At 35.0% G+C, this 27,253-nt stretch overlaps 4 protein-coding genes and 1 long non-coding RNA gene across 18 annotated transcripts; 1 reads left to right on the top strand and 4 right to left on the bottom strand.

Moving 5' to 3' along the window:
- Positions 1-68: 68 nt before the first annotated feature.
- LOC113287659 lies at positions 69-2,163 on the bottom strand. Its single transcript, XM_026536469.1, has 5 exons — positions 1,901-2,163; positions 1,594-1,800; positions 1,422-1,511; positions 865-987; positions 69-774 (listed from the first exon to the last, which is right to left on the bottom strand). The coding sequence occupies exons 1-5, from the start codon at positions 2,126-2,128 to the stop codon at positions 418-420; spliced, it is 1,005 nt and encodes a 334-aa protein (XP_026392254.1). The 5' UTR covers positions 2,129-2,163; the 3' UTR covers positions 69-417.
- Positions 2,008-9,718, bottom strand: LOC113287658. 5 transcript variants are annotated; one of them, XM_026536468.1, is made up of 9 exons: positions 9,490-9,708; positions 9,365-9,380; positions 9,243-9,265; positions 5,300-6,504; positions 4,905-5,190; positions 3,749-4,630; positions 3,359-3,619; positions 2,351-3,258; positions 2,008-2,140 (listed from the first exon to the last, which is right to left on the bottom strand). In XM_026536468.1, exons 6-9 carry the CDS (start codon positions 4,303-4,305, stop codon positions 2,130-2,132), a joined length of 1,737 nt encoding a protein of 578 aa, XP_026392253.1. In that variant the 5' UTR covers positions 4,306-4,630; positions 4,905-5,190; positions 5,300-6,504; positions 9,243-9,265; positions 9,365-9,380; positions 9,490-9,708; the 3' UTR covers positions 2,008-2,129. The 5 variants fall into 5 exon arrangements, with proteins under 5 accessions (XP_026392253.1, XP_026392251.1, XP_026392249.1 ...); XM_026536466.1 differs by lacking the exon at positions 2,008-2,140 and having other exon boundaries at positions 2,267-3,258; positions 9,113-9,265; positions 9,490-9,718; XM_026536464.1 differs by lacking the exon at positions 2,008-2,140 and having other exon boundaries at positions 2,267-3,258.
- LOC113290830 lies at positions 4,305-6,427 on the bottom strand. The gene is made up of 4 exons (XM_026540423.1): positions 5,940-6,427; positions 5,300-5,898; positions 5,014-5,190; positions 4,305-4,630 (listed from the first exon to the last, which is right to left on the bottom strand). The coding sequence occupies exons 1-4, from the start codon at positions 6,425-6,427 to the stop codon at positions 4,305-4,307; spliced, it is 1,590 nt and encodes a 529-aa protein (XP_026396208.1).
- Positions 9,719-11,029: 1,311 nt separating the features above from the next.
- On the top strand, positions 11,030-14,182 carry LOC113287657. 10 transcript variants are annotated; one of them, XR_003330220.1, is made up of 6 exons: positions 11,030-11,228; positions 11,393-11,433; positions 11,549-12,349; positions 12,460-12,643; positions 12,955-13,042; positions 13,662-14,182. It is a non-coding gene; the product is annotated as an uncharacterized LOC113287657 (long non-coding RNA). The 10 variants fall into 10 exon arrangements; XR_003330219.1 differs by having other exon boundaries at positions 13,348-14,182; XR_003330216.1 differs by having other exon boundaries at positions 11,549-11,661; positions 11,780-12,349; positions 12,460-14,182.
- Positions 14,183-14,694: 512 nt separating this feature from the next.
- Positions 14,695-16,219, bottom strand: LOC113285689 (NDR1/HIN1-like protein 6). The gene has a single exon (XM_026534479.1). It carries the CDS (start codon positions 16,044-16,046, stop codon positions 15,294-15,296), a length of 753 nt encoding a protein of 250 aa, XP_026390264.1. The 5' UTR covers positions 16,047-16,219; the 3' UTR covers positions 14,695-15,293.
- Positions 16,220-27,253: the final 11,034 nt, after the last annotated feature.

The raw sequence follows: 27,253 nt of genomic DNA, 5'->3' as shown, positions 1-27,253 counted from the left end.
TGCGATTCACATAAAATTTAGAAAGATTTTCAGAACTTGCATCATTTAAACTACTGGATAACCTTCCATTGCAGAATTCTTGTACCATTCATAATTCTTATACCATTCCTATCAAAGTTTTACATAGATGCACTATAGAAACAACAGTAAGATGTTTCACTGTTCAAAAAACATAATTCTGGGCAACCAAACAACACCCAGAGAGTTCAAAAAGCTTGTAACTAAGATTATCAACATCCGAAATGCCTGTGGAAAGTTTGGGACATGATAAGAACACACCTGATGGCATGAAAACAAAAAAAGAAAGAGATACCAGTCCCTTGTAGCAACAAAAAAAAACAAGCACCTGAGTCGCCATAGTTATATATTAGTAGTATATCAGTCAAGCATCTATATATGTGCACCAAGATCTTCCACTCATGGACTGTTCCCGATCTCTGCGTCAGTCGATGGGGTAACAGTGCTGGCAGTTCCCAGTCCATGACGCGAAAGAAGCGCCTCCAGTTCAGCTATCCATTGCATTGCTGCTTGAAGTTGTGAAACAGTATTCTCCAATTGATGTCTAAGGTTCAAAACTTCAGCATCTGGGTCAGTGGTAGGATTGGTGCATGATTCTTCACCCCAATATTTCATTGGCTTTATACCATTGCCTAGACAGCGAACACGGCCACCTTTATCCCGTCCTCGCACTTGGGCAAAAGCATCATGTCGTCCTTGTAGCACAATATCAGAACCTGGTTGGCTAGCTTGGATCTCTACTTCCTCCATTTCCTTCTACAAAAATATCAATTACAAGAACAAATGCTTAAGTAATCATATGCAAATAATTTCAAAATTGATTAATAATAAATCTAAAGTACGTACGAGTTCTGCAGCCACTTCTGGATCCATCAATACTTCATCTGGGTCTTCAGTTTTCTTCTTTTTAGTATGGGTAACACCAAAGATCTCGTGACGTTTACGACGCCGTCCTAGTTTCTTTCCCAGCTATACAAATAGAACTCAAGAAGAAAATCAACATAGATATAGAAACAGAAACATACATACAAACTCATTGAATACTCAAAAAGATAACAATTCTTAATGACAGTTGATGAATTTCCAGCTTGAGAATCAAACATAAGTGGGAAAAAAGTAGCTAAGGAAGGTAGGGACGTAGTGATTAAGTTTAACTCTAAGTTCTACCATTCTTGATCTATTTTTTAATAGCAAGGAAGATCTATCACTATTAAGCTACATGAATAACATGGTTTCATACAATATAAACTTCCAGTAAATTCCATAAGAGGACAGACAAAAATGTATTGTATACTAACTTCTCTTTGCTATAATAAATCCAGATTCTCTATATTTACAGGCAGGTTGGCATTGTTCGGTTGAAAGATGAGTATTTAAGACTTAGCAGTGGTATAGAAACTTACCTCTGCTGCACACTTAGCATGTGGTTTAGAGCCAGTAGTGTGGTGAAATTGTTGTTTCTCCCTGTTTTCTTTGTTTATTTGGCATATTGCCTACACCAAATATAAGATCTTATAATGTCAGGCCTGCTTAATGATGAGACTTTTCATGAAAAACAAGAATAATAATGCTTACTTTTTTCTTCAAATCAGTATTCCAAACCTCAACGAGTACCCTCCACTGGCTCTCAACAACATCGTGTGGTGGATTAGCAAGACGTTCTTCCACCGTATTCCATTTTTTATAAGCCGCCTTTTTAACATGAAATTTGTGATCCTTCCACCTATTATTTATCTTGGTGTATATCCAGTCATCCAACACTTCTGGGTACTCAAATATTTGCTGACATCAAATATACAACCACAAAAGACGAAAACATTTCAGATTTTGAAAAGATATGGATTCAGTGGTTATATGAAAGAACACGCATATGTTATTGTACCTTTATTTCAAGCACCACATTCTCAATTAAATGTGAAGGCATGTGTTTCCAGTCATGTATTGTCAACGGTAGTTTGCGTCCATCATTCGCTAGATGACTGATATATTTGGTTATATACGTACCATTATCCCCTATAGGGCAAAGGTGTTCCATGTCCACTTCAACTACAAGCCTCTGATCAGGTAATAGGTCATGCAAGAACCTCTTAGCCGCTCCACCTCGAGGCATCCTACAAAAAATCTGGAAGTTACAATGTTAGTATACTTAACTAACAATGAGAACCAACTGAAATAAGTATAACTTGTACTCTTGTAGAAAGACACAATTTCAAAAGAACTATCTATTCAAATGTTATATTAAGAACACGTTATAAGGAGACCAAGCAATGCAGGAATGAAAAATTGGAATATGTTTAAGAATCATCATCTGGTCCACTGTCTAACTCAATACCATAGCCATCACTCTCATCTTCTGAAAACCCATCCACAAATTCCTCTTCTTCTGACTCTACTTCTTCGTCGGCGTCTTCTTCTTCTTCTACCTCTTCTTCTTCCTCTTCTTCTTCTTCTTCAACCCATATTCGATCTCCACTGCCATTTCTCGTAGGAGCATCAACTATCACCCCAGTCCCATCATTTATAACACAAATGATGTCATCATCTTCATTGTTGACTTCATTCCCAAATGGAAGGTTATCCAGTAGTTGATCTGGATTATCATCACTCATGTCAAAAATATCCCTAGGTTTATTCCTGACCACAACATCCCATTCAGGTTCTACAGGGTCTTGGGCATAAAAAACTTGTCGACATTGAGAGGCTAACACATAAGGCTCCTCCCGTTGTGTCCCCAAGAGATGGTTAAAATTCACAAGAGTGAACCCTAAGCTATCAGTCTTCAAACCAGAAGTCCTTGTTCTGCCTGAAGTGTTCACCACATTAGCCCAGTTGCACTCAAACAACACGTATGAGTGACCTTGTCTATATGTCAACTCAATTATGTTGGTAAGTACTCCATAGTACGCGCGTTCTGCATCATTGCTTGGGTTCTGAGCTACTCCATTTCTAAAGGAAGGCGCTGTTGAATCGACCACCACACCACTATTCTGTGTCTTTGCTCCATTTTCTTTACTTACAACTTTGAAATTATAGCCTTGTGTTGTATAGCCGGTGAATTTTCTCACTGTTGAAAAAGGTCCTTCAGCAAGCAAATCCAATCCTTCAACAATACTCACTTTAGATTTCACAAGCAACCTAATATGATTCTTAAACCAATCAGCAAACTCATATTTGTGCTTTCGCAGGCGTTCAAGGTCACTCAGTCTTGGGTGCATCATAGCCAGTGTAGTTTTGTGTTGCCTACAAAATTTAATCAAAGCACATAAGATTAAATGGTGTGGTAGGGAAAGCAAAACTAAAAGACTTAACATAAAACTTGGGTAAATAGAGTGCTGCTTACGCTATGTACGGAGCCACATCATCATCATTAGACAAGATATAGTCATGCATCTTCTTCTTTTGATCGCCAGTTAGAGCAAATCTCACGGTTTTCCCAATGGGAGTATCATCTGCGTATCTAGGTGGTTTATTGGTTCTTGACTCGACATCTTTGAGGTACCTCGACAAGAATGTAACACATTCATCAGCCAAATATCCTTCAGCAGTAGATCCCTCTGGATGAGCTTTATTCCTTACATATTTCTTCAAAGTGTACAAATACCTGCCAAAAAAGAATACCAAAAAACAATAATAAGTGAGTGAACAGATTACCAACAATAAAAAGAGAGCAAACAACTTACTGAAAAGAAGTAAGAAACAAACAAAGCAAAAAAGAGTTTAAAATGTATACCGTTCAATGGGATACATCCACCGATACTGCACAGGTCCTCCTAAACGTGCTTCTGTTGCCAAATGGATAGGCAAGTGAACCATAATGTCGAAGAAGGCAGGTGGAAAAATCCTCTCTAATTCACAAACAATGGTAACAATGCGCTTCTCCAACTCTTCAAAATCTTCGGGACGTGACACCTTGGAGCATAGTTCACGGAAAAAGGAACTCAACTCCATTAGCACTTTACTGACCTTAGAAGGTAACGTCTTTCGGAATGCCAAAGGTAGAAGCTGCTGCATGAGCACATGTGAATCATGACTTCTTAGACCAAAAATTTTACGTTGCTGGACATTTACACACCTCGCAATGTATGCTGAGTAACCATCCAGAGTCTTCATATTCTTCAAGACATTAAGAAACATAGTCTTTTTTGGATTATCCATGGAATAACATGCTCCTGGCAAGAAGTATTTCCCATTTGGTAATGGCTTTGGATGAAGTTCAGGTCTAATCTTCAGGAGTTGCATATCAAATCTAGCTTTAAGACCATCCTTAGTTTTTCTAGCAATATCCATTATTGTACCCAGAACACTATCACATACAATTTTGCAGTGTGCATCACATCTATGTTATGTTTGAGAAGATTATTAAGCCAGTATGGAAGTTCATAAAAGATACTCAATTTCTTCCAATTGCTTGGCATATTATTTGCGACTCTACATGATCCTCGTGATTTTCTCTTGCGTGGATGATCTCCCCTCAAATTCTCCTCGAACTGTTTCCCAAATGTGTGTGGAATGTCTTTCAGCAAGCTCAAGATATCTGGCCCTAACAATGGGTTTGGACGTGGGCTAAGTTCTACCTTCCCCATCAAAATCTTTCTTAAGTGTGGTGCGAAACCTACGATACGATTCATACAATTAACTGTCAAATACACAGCCATTTAAAAAAAAAAACATCATTAATAAAGTAACACTTGACTAATCTTAGCATCCAGATGCAGCAGATGTGAGCATTAATAAAACACACAGCTGAAACACAAAGTAGAATGGCGCCTCTTGGTTCATTTGAAGCTATACATGTTTATCTATTTTGTCTATAAAAAAGAAGTATGAAAGGTCAACAGAGAGAATCATTTTGACAGGCAACTCATTTTAAGTATAAAGATTATTACCTATGATTCATCGGTAAGAATCGTCGATGGCCCATATAGACTGTTTTTCTTCCATTTTTCAACCACTGGTGCCGAGTTTCTTCAAGACACGTTGAACATGTCAACTTACCTTTATTACTCCATCTAGAGAGCATTGCAAGTCCAGGATAATCACTTATAGTCCATAGTAATCCCGCTTTCAGATTGAACATTTCATTTCGTGAGGAATCATATGTGTCCACCCCTTCCTCCCATAATTCCTTCAGCTCATCTATTAATGGTCTCAAATACACATCAATGTCGTTACCTGTAATATTTGACATAGAAGGTTATGATCAGTTTCAATATTTGGTTATGAAACAGAATATCAATGTAATCTTGACAAAACAGATAAAAATCAAGATAAATATAATTACCTGGACTATGCGGGCCTGGTATAAGCAAAGACAATATCATGTTAGGTTGTTTCATGCATAACCATGGTGGTAAGTTATAGGGTAACAGAACCACAAGCCATGTGCTATGCGGATTTCTCATTGAACTATATGGACTAAACCCATCAGTTGACAAACCTAATCTGATATTCCTTGGATCTGCCTTAAAAGTTGGATTCATCTCATCAAAATGCCTCCAAGCTTCGGAATCAGATGGATGTCTCAATACCCCATCTTTTGTACGCCCTTCATGATGCCATCTCATATCTCCTGCAGTCTTAGAACACATGAACAACCGTTGTAGCCGAGGCTTTAAAGGAAAGTGACGAAGTATTTTAGCTGGCGTTTTTAATCTTCCATCTTTGTAACAAGAAGCTGTACAAACCTTACAAGATTCAAGATCCGCAGTCTCTTTATAGTACAACATACAATCATTGGGACACGCATCAATTTTAACGTAAGACAATCCCAAATCTGATAGTACCTTCTTACACTGTGTGAAATTTTCCGGCAATGTGCACCCTTCTGGAAATGATTCTCTCATGAGTTGAAGCATCTCTTTAAATGACTTGTCAGACATCCTACCAACACATTTATAGTTCCAAATCTAATAAGAAAAGACATCATCGACATCTTATCACATCCAGGGTATAACGGCTTCTTTGAATCTTCTAGCAACTTATAAAATTGCGCAGCTGAACTATCACTTGGCATCCCACTCATTTCTGCATCCAACATATCACCCATATCCATTCCATATGCATCTCGCAGCATTCTCGTAATGTCATCTCCAACCTCTTCCCCATTGTTATCCATAATAACCTGATCCACATTAGTATTTTCAGCCCCCAAGTTACATGGAAATGTTGTTCTGAACCCTTCACCATGATGATACCATCTTGTATAGCTCCTTAACATACCATAGCTAACTAAGTCATCATATATCTCATCTCTAGTTTTGTAATGAACATTGGCACACTTCTTGCATGGACACCTCACTTTGTTATCTTCAGTAACAAACCCATTTTCAAACGCATAGTTCAGGAACAAACACAGCCCTTCATGAAACTCCTTACTTGATCTTTCATAATAAACCCAACTCTTATCCATTTATCAATCACAATATCCTTGAAATAAAATAACGATGGATACAATCAGTAAAAAATTATTCAAGCAACCGTAAGTACCTGACATCAAAGTAGAAAGGAACATTAGAAAATTAGAGTTACAGACTTACAATAGAAATAATGGAAGCATCTAACAAAAGAAATTACATGAAAACCAAAAAAAAAAAGAGTGTTTCAATGACACAGTCATAACTAATGTGCAAGTCTAAGACCAAGAAAATCCTAAACAGCCTGAACATTCCAATGGACTAGGTAGCATACACCATAACCGGCCTAAACCTCTAAGTCTCAAACACCACAGAGACAATAGTATGAAGAGAAAAATATTATTATATGTGCATCGTTCAAATTTATCCAAGAATAATAAGTTAAGATTATCCAACAAGATAAAACAGTGAAGTATTTACTCAAACATTTACGTCTTTAATGAAAGAATCACATGAATAATAAGTTAAGATTATCCAAGTCTAAGAGAAAATCCTAAATGGCCAGAACATTACAATGGACTGGGATTTTAGTTTTAGATTTCATTTCTTTAAGGTAAAAAAAGTCTAAAATGACATATCACTCTATCCATACAATGAAGACTGAGATACACTAGTCATCTAAAGTCCCTCTCATTTGTTTATACAAACAAAGGTTTAGCTCTCTGAACCCCATAAATTATATAATAGATATCCCAAGTTATGTCATTCTTGTGCAGATGCACGAAAATGCATGGCATAAAAATAACAGTCGCAGTCACTCACAAGAAACAGTTGTTTCACTCTTCAAGAATTAAGTAGTTAGATACATATTAGCATCAATACATCTATCACAAGCGAAAAACATCTAAAAATGGCAAGACTGCTAGCTAGTATACATCCAAAAGAGTGTTCTTTGCATATCACAGCATTCAACTACCACATTCCAAGCAAAGCAACAAACAAATTGGACACTCACTGTTTCATCATCACAATGCGCATACTTCTCTACTAGGTAGAAATTATAACATGTAATCCCTAAAGAATCCATTTCCAAATTAGAGCATTCAAAAGCTATTTATCTGAAGCTAAAATCAAACATACTACTTTATTGTTTTCAAAACAAAAAACAAATAGCTTTTCGATTCTTTTCTCTTGATAATGTTTTCACATTTCTCTTAAAAAAAATATCTAAAAAATTTAAAAGTGGTCCATCCATCATCATTTAGTGCTCATCAGTTTTTAACCAAAATGTCCAAGTCTAAGAGAAAATCCTAAATGGCCAGAACATTACAATGGATTTCAAATCTAGTATTCGAACACAGCATACACCACTACAAATGGCTAAAGCCTAATGGAATTCAACAAACACGATGATTTCAATAATTTTAACAGAAAAGAACAGTAGGAAACATTCGACAAACACATTATCTGCACCCAATAAGATCAAACTTAATCGATTGATACACATAGAACAATGGAAGCCCCTCTTATCATTCCTTATTAACACAAAAAATTTGCAAATAAAGCATTTAAGGCTTGAACTGATCTCTTGTGTATTCCATAGAATTTGGTCCAAGAATTGCATACAAAGTTCACATGACCAGTGCTAGAAATTTCAACTGATTCTACAGACTTTGTAAAAAGTAGGTTCATCAATTTTTCCACTAGCATGGAACTGATTAAAACCAAGACCTCATAATGCAATTTAATAAAGTGTAATTGATTAATCAACACTTTACTTGAGAACCAAAGAAAATGACCCAGTTAATTTAGCAATGAATTTTCTAGGAAACAAATCTGGTTCAGAAAATCTATGCATCGTATCCCCCCACAAACGTAGACACCAATTTTGAGATGAGCAGCAAATGAACAAAACCATACGACTCTTCAAATCTGTAGACCAATAATACCAAATTTAAAACAAAATTTTGGGGTAAAATCATAAATTTCATAAGGCGATTCAAACGAGATTTTTTCGCCACCAGATTCACACAGCAAGTTAACAAACTAAGCCTGGTAGTGAACTGAACATCTCATAAGTACTATATATTACATGTCCAAACACAGTAAACCATCTCGCGTATTAGCAACCTCACCTACAGAACAATTCCAACTGACTAGATAGCATACACCATAAATGGACAGAACATCTTATAGTTTCCTATCATACCTCTCTAAGAACTGAAATTTCATTAGCAACATCATAATATCTTTAAAATCCAATAAGTTGATATAATAGAGACCCAACAATCATATCTAAGAATGAGCAAAAAAACGATAAGGGGTTCTTTATTTCAAGGCTCAGCCTTTTCTCATGCTTACTTATTCAACAAAAATTATAGACAACAACACAAACACAATCAGATACTAAGAAATGTCACGAAACCCCAATATTTGTAAAACACAGATAAAACTCAAACCCAAATCAGAAATTCTAAGCTCAAATCTAAGAAATTCAAAGCTCAAAGCACAATATCAAGTTCCATAAACGGAAACCCATATCCAGATTTCGTTTTTAGACTACAAATCCATAACACAAACCCTAAGAAATTTAAAAAAAAAAAATGAAATCCAACACAAACCCTCAAAAATTAAAGAAAATTAAATTTTCCAGTAAACCCTAAGAAATTGAAACTAAAGAAAAAAAAATTAATTTATTGAATCCCAGTAGTGAATACTAAGACAAAGAGGGGAAATTTCACCTGAAAGTTTACTCCTTTAGCTCATGTAAAACAATGAAAACAAGCAATTAAAAGCAAAACCAGTCCTTAATCAAAGAAACAAAGAAACAAAAAGAGATTGTTACTAATACAAAAAAAAGGGAAACTTCACCTTCAAGTTTACTCCTTTAAATCCTGCATGCAGAACAAAGATATAGGAATTAAATGGTTTATTAAGCAGACCAGATCGAAAAAGCAAATCCAGAAAGGAAAAAATGACATAGGAAAAATCACCTTCGATTGAAAAATCCTGCAAAGCAAAACGAAAAAAATAACCATTAATAGATGAGCATAAACTCAAGAGTGGTGATTGTTGCAAACGAGATAGACGAGATGGAGAGAAGGTAACAAAATCAAACCTCTCAACAAACTCCTTCACTGGAGAAGAACGGGAGGAAAGATAAAGGAAAACCAGATTTTCGTTTTACAAGAACATAAGAGAAAGGAATTAAAATATAGAAAATTTTGGCGAAAATTTCAGCGGGAGAGAATGAAATTTCACCGCCTTTTCTGAAAACTTTTGACGGATTGAAAACCGCAGCAAGTGATGAAAGTTTCATCTGTCGGAATCTAAAACTGATGAGATTTGTTGCGTCGAACACTCAAAACTGACAAAAAAAAGTCCATTAGACTTTGACTGTCCGTACTTGTGGCGCTTGGTCCAGCAAACCCTCACAATTGGTTGGTCGGATCCATGAAACTGACGGACTTTTAGATGACTTTGACTAGTTAGAGTATTTGTGGCGGTTTGTAATAAACCCTCACAAATAACTCATATTTGTGACGCCTCCTTAGAAAAACCCTCACAATTGAGACTTGTTTTTGTAGTGTTTTTTTTCTTCATCCCGTATTGCACTAAAGGTTTTCCATGCTACTAACTCCCATGATTAACATCATAATGAACACATAAGCTATAATGCCAACATTCTCTTATATCGTATCAAAGGAATATTACGAAACATGTTCAAAACAGGACTATATAGACCATTTACTCTTTTAAGTGTCTAACTCTCTCTAGCTTGAGACACGGAGAAGACTAGTTCTTTATCCTCTTTCCCTCTTTTAGAAAAGGGATGAAGAGACTACTAATTTCACTCCACTTTTTTACGTTCATTTAAAAATAATAAAGGGAAGAAACAAGAAAAAAATTGGAAAACTTGCATGTTAGGTACGATTCTTAAAAACACACCCTTTTTTCTTGTTTTCATTTTCTTAAAGATATTTGGTAAGAAATTTAAAAACTGTTTTGCAAACCAAGGAAAATCAACTAAACCAGATTAAGTAAAGACTCATCGAGAAAATGATAAAAACAATTCTCGCACGCAACTCTTGCCGCGAGCTCTTATTTCATTCTAGGAAAAAAAAACGCAGAAAACGATTATTTATGATTTTTGTTTTTCTATTTTTTAAAAACAGGAAACAAATGAAAAATGTTTTCTGAAAATATTTCTATCAAACACAATTTTTCTTGTTTTCTGTTTTCTAAAAAGTATTTTCAAAATCCATACCAAATACAGCCTTAATTAGATATTATAATTTTCGTGTTAACCCAACATGTCTATCTTTGAAACGGAGTGAGTAGCTAAAGTTGCATTTTCAATTTTTACCATAGGGAAGAGGGAACTGTAAAAAATTTAGTATTGGGATAAAAAACATTGACCATAAATACAATAACATTGCTATATTACATTGGCAAACTAAGAATTTTGGTAAACGTCTACATGTATTATCTATATTACAAGGGATAATAGTGTTTTTCGACATGAACGCTTATCTACAGTTCAGACACATAAAGAAGGGTCACGATGGAGCCAGTAATTTCAGTGAATATCTACATTTTTAGGTCATAAAGAGCGGCCTACATTTTGATGAATATCTACATTTCCGATTACACTTTCAATAGGTTTTTCTCCCGTTTGTTTCCATTTCTCTTCTCATTCAGCTGCAGCCGCTTCAAATTTCCCTATAAAGCAGCAATGTTATCAATGTCACGGACGTTACTATTGAGTAATCAATGGAATCTCAAAGTGAAAATAAACTCTTTTCACTTTTCTTTCTTGTTACTCTAGGTTCTTTCCTTCATCGTCAACAAATCCAGGTAGAAAATGCAGAAAGTTACCCAATTTCAATTTTTCTATTTGAAAATACATGTTGATGTTTTTCTAACGTCCGGGGCATTTTCACAACGTTGTAGTCCAAATTGGGGCATTTTGCCACTTAACCCTTTCTTTTAAGTATTTGATTTTTATTTAAATTTTGCAGGTCTTGGGAATTTGATTGAAAGTTTGGTTCTCTCAGAATAGGTAAGTTTATCTATCAATTGCAATTGCAGTAAGTTTACCATCTCAAATTATTGTTGAGTATAATTCTTCCAAAAAGATTATGTAAACAAATGAATATGAACTCCATCGTTGGCAGTGTTCTATTGAGCCCAACATGATTGTATAAATGTCTGAAAGATGTTTGATTGAATTTGGAAGAGCTGGAATTGTATAACTATCAAGATCCGACGACGATGTAATCATCCGAAGGTAATTCAGTTTGGATTTCTTCTTTACGGTTTACATTTTCGTTTTCCTTTTTTAAGTTGTGTGTGCAATTGTTATTTCAGTGTTAAATTGGTAAGAGAATAATGTTCTTTGTGGTTAGTGTTGTAGATTTGTCATTTCACCTCTTTATAGGGTTTTGATATCCCTACAGAGACATCAATGGTGATCCTTCATTTTTCCAGTTCAGTCTGTCATACTTGCTTATCCAAAAACCCTACAACGTGGTCATTCTCACACTTTTTTTAAATCCAAGGTATGGGCTATGAATTACTCTGGTGCTTGAGAAACCAAACTTTTGATAGAAATTATATTCTTATTTTTATACATATATTTAATGGGGAAATGGCTCAAGGATTGAGTTGCTGCAAATAATTCAAGTGTGTTTATAAAGGCCTGCTAAGTTGATTCATCTATTTTTTTATTTTTTTTATTTTTTTCGGTGATTCGTTTAATTGTTAATACGAGGTTTATTTACACATACATGCTAATTGGATTTGGGGCAGAATGATATGAAAGATACATGCTAATTGGGTTTAGTTTACCATTGCTTTTAATAAGTCCTGGGTGTTCGCAGTTGTAAACCACAGTCAGGATTCAACTGAATCAGCGAGAGGTGGACAACAGGTGCAACTTTGTAAGGATGCTTTTTGAAAATAATTAAAGTTTTTGGGTATGTTAACAAGTGATACAAGTTTTATTTTCTTTTAATCTTACTGCACTTTTAAAGTAAGCTCAGACCTTTTAACGGGTATTCCTTGCATCGGTCTTCATGAAATTCAGATTCCTTTCTAAGAACAAGGCAGTTGGTAAAACTATAGATGTCACTTTTGTTGGGATCCGTATTCTGCTTGACTTCTCTATTATCCCATCGGACAGGGGTTGCATGGCTGACTGAGTAAAATGCAAATGCGAGAAGTACTTCGCCCATGCTCTTTCTCTTCCTCAGTCAATATTAATTACTTAGGTAATGGATTGGGTTTTGTATTTGGTAATTTAGGTATGTTTGGTTGAATCATCTACTTTCTTTGGGTTGGTAACTGAAGGGGTTGTCTCTACAACTGTAGTTGCTCCAATTAGAACACATTTGATAATTGGGAGTAGTGGGAGTTTAACAATGAACATATGATGTAATAGAAGCGCAACCTGAGATTTCACCATCAGTGTTCTTGGTTGCAAAATATACTAAAGTTTTCATTGTCTATTTTAGCAAGGTGGAATTTAAGTTTTTTGTACGCACAACTATTGTTTACTCATCATTGTTTAAAATTGTCAAAGTTGGTAGGTGGCTTTTTACTTCCTCTTAAAGCTCTTTGCTGGGAAGTGGTACAACCTGTTACGGGTGGATGCAAGCTTAGTGTCAATGGTGAATAACCCTTTTTGGATTTCGAAGTTTAGGTTTACGTTCTTTTCTAACAAGAACTTATTTAGCAAGGAAATGGTGATTTCCGGTAAAAAAAAATTGGTATTATGTATTTTTAACTGTTCTTCCCATAATAGTTTAGTTGTGTCTGTACGTACTGGAAAAATGCTAGGCTAACCAATGGATTATTATACCTTGACATCGGTTTCACGGAATCACTATCAGCTCAACTTTTCCAAATACAGTCCATGGCATACTTTATCGCAACTTATTAAACCATTGCAATTTGTTTTATTTACTAAATGTAGATGTCACATAACGCAATATGAGTACAGTCGAGTGTCGAATACGGCGTTCTTCAAGTGATATTTGCGCTACTCATGTCTATGCATGTTCTTAGTTTACTATTCGAAGAAAAATCGCTTCATTCCTAGATAGATAGGTATGATTATTAATTAGTAAGTTACTTAGCATGGTTCTTTCCTATTTTTGTTGATCCTCATGACATAAAAGATCATTAGGATTATTACTTTAAAGAAATTGAAAGTTTGAAACCTATATAAACGACATTCACACATTTTTGTATGTCTAATATTTGTTTTGGGTGCAATACCTTTTGCAGAAGTTGCTCAATATTGGAAAGTTGTACATGACTTAATAGAGTCTGTAAGACTCTTTATTACCAGAAGTCTGAGAAGTTTGGCGGCGATGTAATTAGTGGGATGCTCGAAGATAGGATAATCTCCTAGCCTCTTAACTGGGGTTTGATTTAAATGGAACAATTTTTATGAGCTGATATAGAAACCGATGGAATGGAATCTCCCAAGAGGATAATGTTGAGGTTAAGAAGAATTGACGAATGGAAAAAGAAGTAGTCCTACATACCACCAGATAAGAAATTGTCACTGGAAGTCTTAACTTCTATTGTTCTTCGGATTGAGAAATGTGGTCAGTATATCATTTTTAAGGTTTATTGAGTTGTCCAGAGAGGCATGGGTGAAACCCGAGGAGTCTTTGGGGTGTATAATGCATATGTATGTTTGGTTCTTGCACTTACCAATAAAATTAGGTAGTATGTTTACATCACTTAACAATAAAATTTGGAAAATACTAACTTTATTGGGATGGGTATTCCTTTGTGTCTTTGTATCTATGAACTCCATCTGAGGGATGTTGCCCATTAGAAAAACCTCAAGATTATCATGTTTTTCTACTATTTGTATGGTTCTGAAAATTTTGATCGAGTAGGTGATGCTGTAAGCACCAACACTATGGATTAACAAGCATTAAAATGATAAGAATAAAAATTGATACAGCACATAACAATTAGCGGTTCCAAAAATTAATGCAGAGATAACACTTTTTAAGGATATGAATGAAGAGTTTCCATCTCAAATTCAACTTTTTGAATTTCGAAAAAATGCACTGATTTTTTTTAATACAAAATGACAATCGATGACTGAACTGCATTTGTAATTTGGAATGCAATCGACAAGTTAATTTTATCAAACTAGGAATTTCTACGAGCTCCCGCTTGGGACTTTAGGTTTTCAAGTTTGTTGGTATTATTTACAACAATTGTGAATGGATGGTTATATCAATTACCATAAATGAAACTGGGTGGAGCTGCAGTGTACACGCTTACATTGGATATCTTAACTACCAAAAAAAATTACTCTCTGTTGTATGTATATATATATATATATCAATGTACATCAATATATGGACATCCTAAACACCATTCAATAAAAAACCGCTCCCGCTGATGTTAATAATATCAATCAAGGCTTCGAATTTAGTTTAAGAAAGATTATCGTTCCCCAAATTTCCCACGATCGGCTCATGGTATTCTCTCAAGGAAAAAAATTTTAACCAACACCAAAACAACCCATAGCTCCGTACCGTTACGGCACGGGTACTATCCTAGTATATGTATATGTGAAATCTGCTATATACTAAACCTAAAGATATGTAATGTGTTTACAAGAATTTGAAGGAAAATCAATCAAGAAACTTAAAATTAAAAATACAAATTGAATTGAACTGAGAGCAATATGAAGCCACTCTAGTGCGGAAGGAAGTTACCGTTAAATTTGTTGAATGGGTACGGTGGTTCTTACGCAAACCCCTATTATGATCATTCGTTAATAAAACTTCCATAATAAAGATCGAAGGCGCCGCATCAATTGAACATTGAAGGCCATAAATATTCGAGTTACAACTTCCTCTTTCCACACTCTCCACATTGCATGAATCATGACAGTTCAATTGCACCATGGTATGTTGTCGAAAGAATTTTGACTTGTTTTCTGGGTGTCAAACTATCAATGACTAATGAACAATTAACAAGAAACGTAACTTGTTTTAATGGCAAGTCCCCCATCTCAATAACGATTGGCGCTCTAACAATAATCAGTAGAGGAATTTTTCCTGTTTTTCTGTTATCCAGGAGAGCTTCTTGAAGACCTGAACCGAATTCACTTTTACCTTTCAAAACAATATCCATAAAAGTCACATTTTGATGACCCTGTTTAAACGTTGGTATTTTTCCTGTACAGAGTGTTGAATCAGAATAAGTGATAGCGATTGAACTTTCAGGTGCATAGAAAATAGTAATTCTTTCGTTGGGGTTTTCGGCTCTAACAGTAACGTCAAATTCTGTATAGAGACTGAAATCCGCTTGAAGATCGAAAGCACCAATACCAATATGATCGACTTTATAAGTAGGCATTTTGGGTTGGTATATAGCGTGGACATAGAAAACAAAAGCAGATACCCCGAAGATAAGTATGAAAAGAAAACAATAGAAACAACAAATACATTTGAGACAACAATTTCCTTTCTTCTTGTAAGGTTGAGCAGTAGAATGGTAACGTGGGATGTTACGACGATAAGGAGGCGGACGAACACCAGCATCTCCACCATTTTCTGATAACATTACATATTTTGGAGGTCCACCAGTATTCGTTTCTACATCCATGGGGTGGACCCTATGGTGGTGGGACATCAAAATGCAGAAATAATAGTATATTGTAAGAACTAATAACGGAAGCTAGCTAAACATCAAACAGAGAAAGAACAAGAAGTATGAAGGAAGAAGAGAAGAGAAACAGGAAAAGAGGGGTGGTTTTCTTCTTCTCCGTGAGATTAGAGATGTTTGTTGATTAATTTAGCCAGAGTAAGTAATTATGAGGTTGTTTGTTTGTTTGGAAAAGACAGGAAAAGTTTGAGACATTAATCCGAGGAAAATGGTTTTCCTCACAATTAGGCCCCGTTCAACTATATATAGCAATGAATATGATAAAAAAAAGATCATCCATCCACTGTCAGATTGCAGCACTATTGGATTATGTGGCTAATTGGCAATGTTGCAATTTAAATATGGCCGCCCGTCACCATTTCATATTGCGGGACTCTCACATAACATTGCTGTTGTTGAAACAGTTGCTAGAGGTACACTCTAATCACTGCATAAGCGATACCCTTTTCCAAATATAAGCTGCACCTCATTACTGTCTAAAAAGACTGGCGAGGATGGCATTCAGGGGAATTTGACGGTTCAGCAAGTGTGATCAACCATCGAATTGCGGCAGTTTCAAACCAAAAGGAAAAAATGTTTTAAGGATATGTGCAGTTGAGTGACCTATCTCGGTCAGAAGACTCAGAGATTTATTTCTCCAGAATCCATGGATGACAGATTTCATTCCACAAATTTACTCTGTTCACAATCTCCATTTTCTTTAATTTATGATAATGCTTAAGTAATTACATCGGAGAAGAAAAAATAAACTGATAATTACATTGAAACTTAATTTAATCAAACAGTTTTACCAACTTATATTAACTGATTTGGTTACTTCCTAATAGATCGATGAACAGGTTGAATCACAGAAGTAGGAGTTGAACCACAAATAGCTGGTGGACCGCTAACAGCACATGCCCTTAAAGAACTATCAATATTTACAAACCTAACAATTGCAACTAAAGCTGATTTTACCTTAACACAAGCTTTTGTTAATCTTCTTGAAACCCCAGATCTCAATGAATTATTATCACTTTCGATGGATTTGGTTTCTATCGAATATGTTAACTTATAACTCTTCAAGAAAATTTGACGATTTTTGGCTCTATCACGTCTGTAACTCATTGAGCTCATCATATATGGTACTACTTGTTCCTTCTTTCTCTTCGACGATGTTCTTGGAGCTCGGCGACTGCCCATGACTCCATTTTTCTCTGTCCAGCTTGTACCATTCGAGTCATCATGATCATGATTCAAGATTTCGTAAGGCACACTACTGTAGTTGTCGGATTGACCATGGCGACTAAAAGCTAAGCTTGTATTTCTCATCAAAGTATCCATGATGAACTGAGTAAAAACTTAAAGAGAGAAGTTTGGTTTGGAAATGTAGTCCTAGCTACTCTTTGAAGGAGAGTCTTTAGGTTCTTATATATAAGAAAGTAAGAATCAACCTTTTTGACTACACTACTAGCTACCTACTCTCTTTTCTTCCCTGGTGGGCGGAAGTCTCCTTTTTCCCTAGTCGCTAACGCTTTTGTTAATTAGTTTTTCTTTTTGAAGCATAAATTTGGTTAATTAGTTGATTGGCTAGTCAATTATTTTAAGTTTATTTTTCTTAAGCATGTCAAATTATCTAATTACAAGTCACTTGCTCTTGAAGCAACCGTTTTCAAACAACCTTCTACAATGTACAGTAGTTTGCGAGGTTTTACTAGAAGTGAAACTAATCAAGAAAAACTTCCCAATAGTATTACTGTTGGTTCTGTTATGTAGATTTTTCTCACAGAAAACACCTCATTTTTCTAGAGTAAGTAAAAGAGTACAACCCAAAGGGCCTGCCAAGAGAGTTAAGTAGAGATGAGCAAAAGATTACGAACCAAAAGGCCTGCTTATCTCTAGTAAGCTTCTTATAAATTTAACCTTTGTCGATCAGGAAAAAAAATCATTTTTCACGATCTTATTATTTTACAGTTTATTAAAATTGTTGATAACCAATTTAAAGTCACTTATTTTTAGTACCTGGCTGGCGAATAAATTGTTTGGAACCAGAAAGTTTTTAGATATAGCTACAAGATAAAAATAGGTTGAGCAAACATTCTTTTTCTTATGTCACTGTGTAAGTGATAATGCAAGAATTAAGCAGAAACTTTGTGCAAATATTGAAAAAATATTATCTACAAAAATTCCTTTAATGACGCCCAAACAAATATTTTCAAAATTGTCTTTGTTACACAATTTTTATGTGTTTTTCAGTTTTTATGCGAAACCTATCATTTTAGGGATGATTAAATTATCTACTTAATTACATAAGTAATAATTAATTTATATCAACATGACTATTTCTCGATATAAGATCAAGGACTATGGAGTTGAATCTCCCAATTATTATTTTTTGAAGATAAAAGGATAGATTACTGCAGGGAAAACTAATATCCAGATTCAAACTCATTTGGAACAAGCTCAGGTTGAGCAGTCTGTTAGATGAATATCAAAGACTTTATTAAATTTGATAAAATTCTCATTCACTCAAAACTTAATCAACCACTCATTAAATTAAAGATGTGGTCAAAAATCTTTATTATAGGGCAAACGCGTTTGGTTTGCATTAGGAATAAATTAAATGAAGAAAAGGTAAACGGATTGCCCCATGATAGTTTTTCGTTCCCCATATGTTAATTTTTTTTTTGCATTTTGCATTTTGGTAGTTTTATCCTTTTCATACGATGACCTATTTATCTTAGGGTAGTTTTTTTTTCCTATCCAACAAATTGTTTGCCCCCAACTCAATATTTTTCTTAAAGCAAACCATTTGTCGTGTAATTTCTTCAAATACTAGTTTTAATAGTGGGATAATAACTCATTCGGGCTCCACTTTCACCTATATTAAAAGGGATGGCCCTTGCTCTAACCATGCAACAAAATACCAACAATTGGATTCAGGACCTATGAATTAGAGCAACATAAAGTTTCGATATATTGTCTGAAAATATGGTATGTGTCTATGTGATATAACCTTATCAAAACTAATTGGAGATTTTGATAAAGTACCCATATTTTGAAATTTACACAAGTAAAATACCCCCGTTTTTTAGAACTTTCCAAAAGTGCTGTCAACTTGATCGTTTTTCTTTCCGAAAGATAATAAACAGTTCGTCAAAGTCGTACGCTTAGGTGGCACCTATAAAAGTCTCATAAACCCTTACTAAAGACACTATCTATTTCTACTTCTCCATCAATGATTTCTTCTCTAACATCTTTATTAACTCCGGTGGTGAATGAGGAGGAATTTGCAACAAAAAAAGAAAAGAAATGAATGAGATAATTTTTCATTTCTCGATCTAGGGTTACATTTGGGCATTGATGTAATTCTCATCTCACTTTGGCTGAAACTAACTATTGTGGCCTAAAAAAGAAAACTAAATTGTGGGCCACTTTAGAAAGAATCTCATTTTTGGGTTTGCGCTAATTTGGTTTCGAGGTCTACATAAGATTCAAATATCTTAAATTTGGATTGGAGGGAACCTAATCTGCATAAAAGTCAGATATATCCTCTGATTGGGATTATTATCTTACTACCCTTCCTCCATAATAACCTAAATCTAATTTAAATCTAAAAACCAAAACAAAAACATAAATTAAACTATTCTCTTCATATCTTCTTTATCGATTGTCAAAAATATTTACGTTAATTCTCAAGATAACAAGGTCTAAAGGACAAGATCAGGACGATTTGTATTGGATCCACCATCAACTGATTCTCAGAGGTGAAGATTTGGTGAATGAAAAAGTTAAACATGGGCGAAAACCTCATGGGTGATTGTTATCAGGTAACAATCGAAAAACGCATCATTTATTTTAGCTTTTGATTGGATAAATAGGTTAGATTGATGAAGTTAGGGTCTCGAAATTGATTTCTGAACTGCCTACAGGAGTTCATATTCTCCCAATCGTAAATCATGCATTACAGATGGGATAATATGAACCCCCTCTATAAGTGACCCATAGTTCAGTTACGGTTGGGATTCCAAATCGTAAGTGACCCTTAGTTCAAATACGTTTGGGATTGTAAATAGTAAAAGATAACTTTCGTTTGATTAAGGTAGGCATTCCAAACCATAGATGTCATTTCTTAGTTTATAGTGGTGTTTCCCAACCGTAGGTTACTCTGAGTTTACTTACGCTTTGGAGCCCTAACTATAAATACATTTACGATTCGGTCGTATAATGTACCCTAGCCATAAATTTAATAATGAAACTGAAATTTTTCACAATTCCTTGTTTGTAAAATTTTTAGGAATCAAGCACAGGAAAAGAGTCAATAAACCCAAGAAAAAGTAAATTTATTTCCAAATGCTATGATGATGGTCGATCGAGCTAAGTGGTTGGTTAAGGATATGGGCTGTTCCATTGATGTTGGGGAGTTATTCATTGTTAAGCAACGAATAACACTTCAACAACGACTTAAAGAGTTTTCTAATCCTGCAAAGAACTATATAAACAATTACTAGAACACAGGAATACACTCAGCTATGCCGGCTACGGGCCAATCACCTGGAAGCATGGGAGGAGTATATAGGGGGATCACCATCACAACAGCACGGTTACTGCTACACCAATGGCCTAGCATACCAACAAAATGTATTACATCATGGATAGGACATCGTCCACTAGCCAAAGTAGTGGTGGTCCTGAACTTCAATCGATGGTATAGCTGAATTTTCTATACGACTGGAGCAACGACTACTAATAGGTAGCGAAAACCCAATACCTTGGTCGCTTTTCATAGAAATAGCTTAGTAGCCACGTTAACAGCGCTTGGAATGATTTTAGGCGCGGCCTATTCCCTTTGGCTATATAAGCGTGCAGTTTCTCTATCTAAAGCCTGGCACAACTGCTACTCGTCTCACTTTCGGAACAAGTGAGGAACCGAAGTATTGAGATCTGGGAATAAGGAGTATCTGGCCTCGTAAGTTAGGTGCCTATCAACATCTCCATACTGACGAACCAAGGGGTTCCAAGAGGCCTAGGCGTTCTTCATTATCTAGCGTGAATGTTTAAGAAAATGTTGGTCGCGGTAGATAGATAAGTTATGGACCTGTTTAACTTTAGTATTTTCATCTTTTATTACTATGAATTTTCTGTAATGAATAAATTTTGGTGTTTTAATTTTTCTAATTCTAAATAATGAAAGAAAAATCACATAGTCGCAAGAAGCATCAGAAAACTAACCTACAATTAGGATTCCCAGCCATAATAGACCCTGGGTTTACCTAGGATAGAAAAAAATAACCATGTTTTCCAACTACGATGGATTCCCAACCGTAAATGACCTCGAGTTTACTTACATTGATTTCTCAGCCGCAAGTTGTCGTTACGATTAGGAAATGCATTCGTAGAAGCATTAATTAACATTTATTATCCTCATGCACTTATGGTTAGGTTTTGCAACTCTACACCAGATTTACAATTAGGAGTTCATAATTTTCCAACCATAATTCTTTTTTACAGTTTCAAAAACATGATTTCCCAACCATAATCTTGATTTACGGTTGGGAGTTCATGATTTCCCAATAATTTACTGTTGAGAGCTCATGATTTTCCTCTAAAAAGAAAAAGAAATTCTTTCTTTTTTTGGTTTTAGTTTTCAAACATATTTATGAATTAAGTCATTAAGCTAATCTAATCACTAAAGTTAATAATTTTAGTAAATTAATTTCAGTAATATAAATTAGTGAAGAATATTGTAATTATAAATAAAACTAGTAGGATAAAGGATTTTTTTTCAAGTATCGAAGTAGAATGTTGAAGAGGTTGATGACAAAACGCCGCACTTCATCAAAATTACCAAGCTAATTTGGAGTCTCAATTTGGTAGTTCACCCGTTTCAAATTCAACAAACACGAATGTGCTTACGAATGTGCTTACATGTGACCTTGAGAGTTGAGACATTAATAACAACCAAATCCTCCATTTTCTAGACGAGAAAATATAAACTTTAGTAAATGTTTTATTCTATTTGTTTTATGTTGCTTTTAATATTTTACCAGCCAATAAAGCATGTTATTTGTCCATTTAATGAACTTTCCACTTTAGAGAGATTTTAGATTAAGTTTTGAAGAATGATGGATTTGCAAATTTTGCTGCTTTTCAGATAATGTATCGCCACGTGCCACTGAATCGAATCCCTTTTATAATCCGCTCGCTGTATTGCCCGAATCTGCGATAAATGGCATAATTTGAATGGCTGAACAATTTTCTTGATAAATTGGTTCCGTAGCATGTAGATTGTTGCCGAGATGGTGGGATCGTGGAGAAGTGCAAAACACTACTGGCATTTTGATTTTTGATTTTGTTTTGATTAGATTTTTAAAATTATAAAATGAGGAGAAACAACTTTTCTCAACTACCACTGGATTCCTTTTGTAGATATTGGAAATGTAATAACTGTAAAGATGGACCATTTGATCTTATTAAAGTAATAACTGTAAAGATGGACCATTTGATCTTACTAGAGGGTGGGACCTGCATAAAGACTATGAGCAAGCACAATTTGATCTTGATTAAACGATTTCCTTTAAAATAGTTTAGATGTCTTACATTGAGTTTAATATTTGATCTTGACTAAACAGAAATGATACATGTACGGAAGCGGTGCACCGTGATGTGCATCGTGATCAAATCTAAGGGTTATTAGGGCAGTCCTGGAAAAGATTTACAGGGATGAGATTAAAGGTGGGCAAGGTTGTTAATATCATGTATCGGTATTTTATCGGCCGGGTTCTATATACCTATACAAATGATAATATCTGTTTTGTTTTTATAAGCGATACATCATTAGAATTTTTTTACTATTTATAATTTATCAAACAAAAAAATATATCGATATAACCATAATAGACAATAATAATTGTAGTAAACATACTTCAACCTTACAAAATAAGAGGTGATGATTGAGCCTTATACTGTCAACAACGAAACCAAGCATTGAATGTTTGTTGCCCATCAACATCACATTTACAGTAATTACGTCCACCATAATCATATATGAAGTTACCAAAATGAATGGAGTTACTTTCTTGAACTAAAAGTTCAAAAAATCGTAATCAAAAGACAAAATACATTGGTGATATATCAGTGTACAAGTGAAACCTATATTATCAGTGTACAAGTGAAACCGGTATATCGATTTGTATAGGATGATACACACGTTTTTATCGTTTCTCCTTCGTATCGGCGATATTTTCAATATCGTAAAGATTTTTTCTTATATCCTATAAAAATCTTTAATATCGGTTTATATAACCGATATTGATTACCTTGAAGGTGGGGTCCACTACCTTTTTTTTTCCTCACACCAAATATCACGTGCACATTACGAGTGCATTGTTGCGCTGTACCAAACATTTATGTTGACTAAACGACAAGTAAAATCAGACACAGCGCCAACTGCCAAGTTTTCTTGGTGCCCTTGAATCTCTATCCGTTCGTGTTACTCTGTCCAAATTCAAAACTGCTTCCGGTCCCCCAAACTAGTCCCCCAAATTTGTACCCACCTCATATAACACAAGATAATGGGCCCCTTGCTTCCCCCGCCCCCACCTTCCTAGTGAAATCAACGGAGGAGAGTAATGCTACCTAATGGGAATAAATATAGGGTACGTAGCACTTCCGGTCCAAATTATAATAATTTCGCTCCGGAAGTCGCTAGTAATCTCTGTCCGTCTACAATGCGAAGTATTTATTGCGGCTTGCGATTCACTTTTCATTTTACCCCGCCAACCAATCCAATTTTTATCAATCTTAGACCATCAACCGACGATCACAGGGAGCCCTTTATATAACAATAGGAGCTAAAATGTATGCCTTCTTTGCAACTATTTCAAATTCATTTTGCTTTTACTTTTTTTGAAAAGAATAAAATCTAAACCAAATGTCTTCAAATTGGAGTGAGAACAATAGAATTTGATACCCCTTCGGTCCTTTTTTACCTGTGCTTTGTTTTTTTTGGTTTGTCTTTTTCAATATGTCTGCTCTGTTTATAGATATATTCTCTCATTAAATTATCAAATATATCCTTAATTTTTTATAATTATAAAACTATTTTTAATATAAACGCAATCCAAAATCTTAAATAATGTCTCCGTATATAAAGAAACAAATTTATTTAGTATGTTTTAATCTTCATTTCCTTTCTAAATAAAAATATTTATGACTATAAGATTCCTACAAAAGAAGTATATTACATGATCTTATAATCCAACTAAAAACAAAATTGATAATATAACCAAAATTAGTGGGAAGATATTTATTTTTATCTTCCTTTAAATATTTTCAAAAGTAATAAAATTACCCGATGTATGTTTTTTTATATATTGTACGTGTAAGTTTTAATTTTAGTAACAAGATGATTCCTTGGGGTCGTTGTCGTTTGCTCTTACTCTTCATCTTTGATTAAAACGATTGCCATGCAATGTGAGCTTGAAATACAAGCTTGGTACATGGATGATGGCACCTTGATAGGTGATACTCTAATGGTTGCCAAGGCTTTGAAGATTATCCAAGATGATGGGGTAGAACGAGGGTTACATTTGAACATCGCTAAAACGGAGTTGTTCTGGCCCACCCCGGATCCAAGAGCTTTGGTTACAGGTGTTTTCCCTTATAATATTAGTAGGCCGTCTATGAGACTGAAATTACTTGGTGGTACGGTTAGTCTTGATACTCAATTTAATAAATAATTGGTTGTTGGTAGAGTGGGCAAGACTATGGCTCTTATTGATGCCGTGGAGAAGCTAAAAGATCGTCAATGTGAACCGCTCTTGTTTAGCAATTGTACGAGAGTGTCATGGCTTTACTTCGCACTGAGAACCACTAAACCTGAATTCGTACTCGAAGCTTAAGATTTATTTGATACTCGCCTGTTTCAATTCCTTAGGCGCATTTATTACTAGTGATCGACGGGCCTGGTTTTGGACTTCTTTAGTAGGGATTGTCTACCTTGCCTTTCAAGCATGGAGGTTTTGGTTTGTATACAATGCAGGACACTAAGCATTTTTGTTTCCTTGCTTCTTGTTTACAGACCCTAGATCTGGAGTCCACTATTCTCAGACGCTCAGGTATCGATGGTAGTAGTATTTCTCTTCTACAAGCTTTGGAATCTTTTAATTCGATGTGTGGGATTGTTTCTCCCATTTGCATTAGTAATTTTTCCATTCATTCCACGAACTCTCTGGAAACTATTTACTTTGGTGCTGTAAAGAAGAACTTACCTACCAATTATGTTATGTCTGAACGAGATTATGTGATTTGGCAATGTAACCAAACAAAACATGCTTGGGATTTCCTAACGATGATTCCAATTTTGGGGCTCAATCAACTTATTGGAGCTAGGAAATTCAGTGCAGTTCTCCGATACAGATTAGGGATACCCCTGTGTGAGGTGGATGGTGCTTGCCCCTTTTGCAAGAGACATATGGATGTCTTCGGTGATCATGCTATACACTGTGCGAATGAAGTTGGGCTTAAGTTTAGACATGATTTGGTGCGTGACACTATTGCGGACATGTGTTTTCGAGAAGGTGTGCCAGCTAGGAAGGAGGTTGACTTGGGTTTTCTTGCGAATAATGGCATAGCTCTTCGACTAGTTGATATATTTGTATATAATTGGGACAATGTATGTGATGTATGCTTGGATGTAACAGGTGTTTCACCTTTTACTGGTGGTGGGGTTCGGTCCTTTGTCTCAGGTATGGCCATTAAGAATGTTGTTACTCGCAAGAATGCTAAATACTTGGAGAAGTGTACGTCTCAAGGTTATGGTTTTGGGATGCTTGCATTTACCACCTTAGGGGAGTTTGGGGATGATACTATAGACTTTTTGAAGCGCTTACGCAATTAAATTGCTAGCCATGATGCTAATGTTCGGGTTGGAGAATTTTTTTTCATAGGTTAGGTGCAGCTATCCAAAAAGGTGTTGGAGCTCAGCTTGTTGCTAGGCTTCCAACTAATTTCTTACCATATGATAATCCTTCTGAGTTGTAATTCATAATTGTACTGGATTTTAGTAATAATCTAGCGTTTAATAAGGGTAGTTATGATATTTCATCAGGTCTCCTTAATATTTTGACTTATTCAAAGCGAACTGATAAAAAAGACGGAGAGGGTACTTAACTTGCTTTTTAGCTCCAAAATTTCGCTCAAACTTGGTGTAGTTTAAAAGGTATAAGGAAAAAGAAGAGTTTGTCATAGTTGTAAAAGATTCTGAAAATTCTTGTATATCAGGCGTGGTCGTTATCGCGAATTACAACAAATGATAGCATTTCAAGACATTACGTTCATTGTCTCTAGCAAGTAGTTACGGTAATCTCTCACTAAGAAAAGGTTCAAGACCTCATGGAAACCCTTGCTATAATGATATTTCCCGCTTTTTGTACGAATTTTGTTTTTTGCCGAAATTTAACTCATTTGGAGAAAAAAATGAGTTTCATGTTGTTTTTGGTGATTTTGGTATTACTGGAACTTGAGACCTAAGGGTCATTAAGGGTTCACTGGATTATTTTCACTTTGGTGAAAGAAACCTTTAGTCTCACATGTGAGAAACTAAGTAAGAAAGCATTATGATATATCCAATCCATAGCATGACCACGGGTCAACACACTTTTATGTAAAGGAGGGGACGTTGAATTGGCTAGTATAACTCCAACACATGCACGTCTAGTCTATCTGTTCGGTCAGGTCGGGTTGTCGTATTGGGGGTGTTGGTTTACCAAGATCAATCTGTGTTTTTAATGTTTTACTGAGGTTTTTCATTCATGTAGGGAATTGTTGGAGAACAATAAATAAAAATGAATTTTATAGATTTTATGAAAATAAATTAGTTTTCTTTTCTTTTGTGAATGAAAAATTTATTAGCCTCACATCGAGGATTTCCTACTTCTTAAGTTATTTTTTAAGGGATTATATCATTAAGCTTATTAGTCTTATATTTAGGAGTCCCTCTTCTTAAGTTGTATTAGGAGATTATATAAAAAATATTTTCTTATACTATTAAGATATCCAAGAAAAAGGTTTACTCTATATTATTTTTAAAAAGACCGAAAGAACAATATTTTCTTTATTATTTTTCTTTTTTTTTAATTTACTTTCGTGATTTTCCTAGAGGGTTTTTCTGAGTTACCAAGATCAAGTTGAGC

The sequence above is a fragment of the Papaver somniferum genome, chromosome 6 (genome assembly GCF_003573695.1).
Source record: "Papaver somniferum cultivar HN1 chromosome 6, ASM357369v1, whole genome shotgun sequence".
Classification (NCBI taxonomy): domain Eukaryota; kingdom Viridiplantae; phylum Streptophyta; class Magnoliopsida; order Ranunculales; family Papaveraceae; genus Papaver; species Papaver somniferum.
Note: the sequence above shows the minus strand (reverse complement) of the source record. Positions and strands in the feature narration are given on the sequence as shown.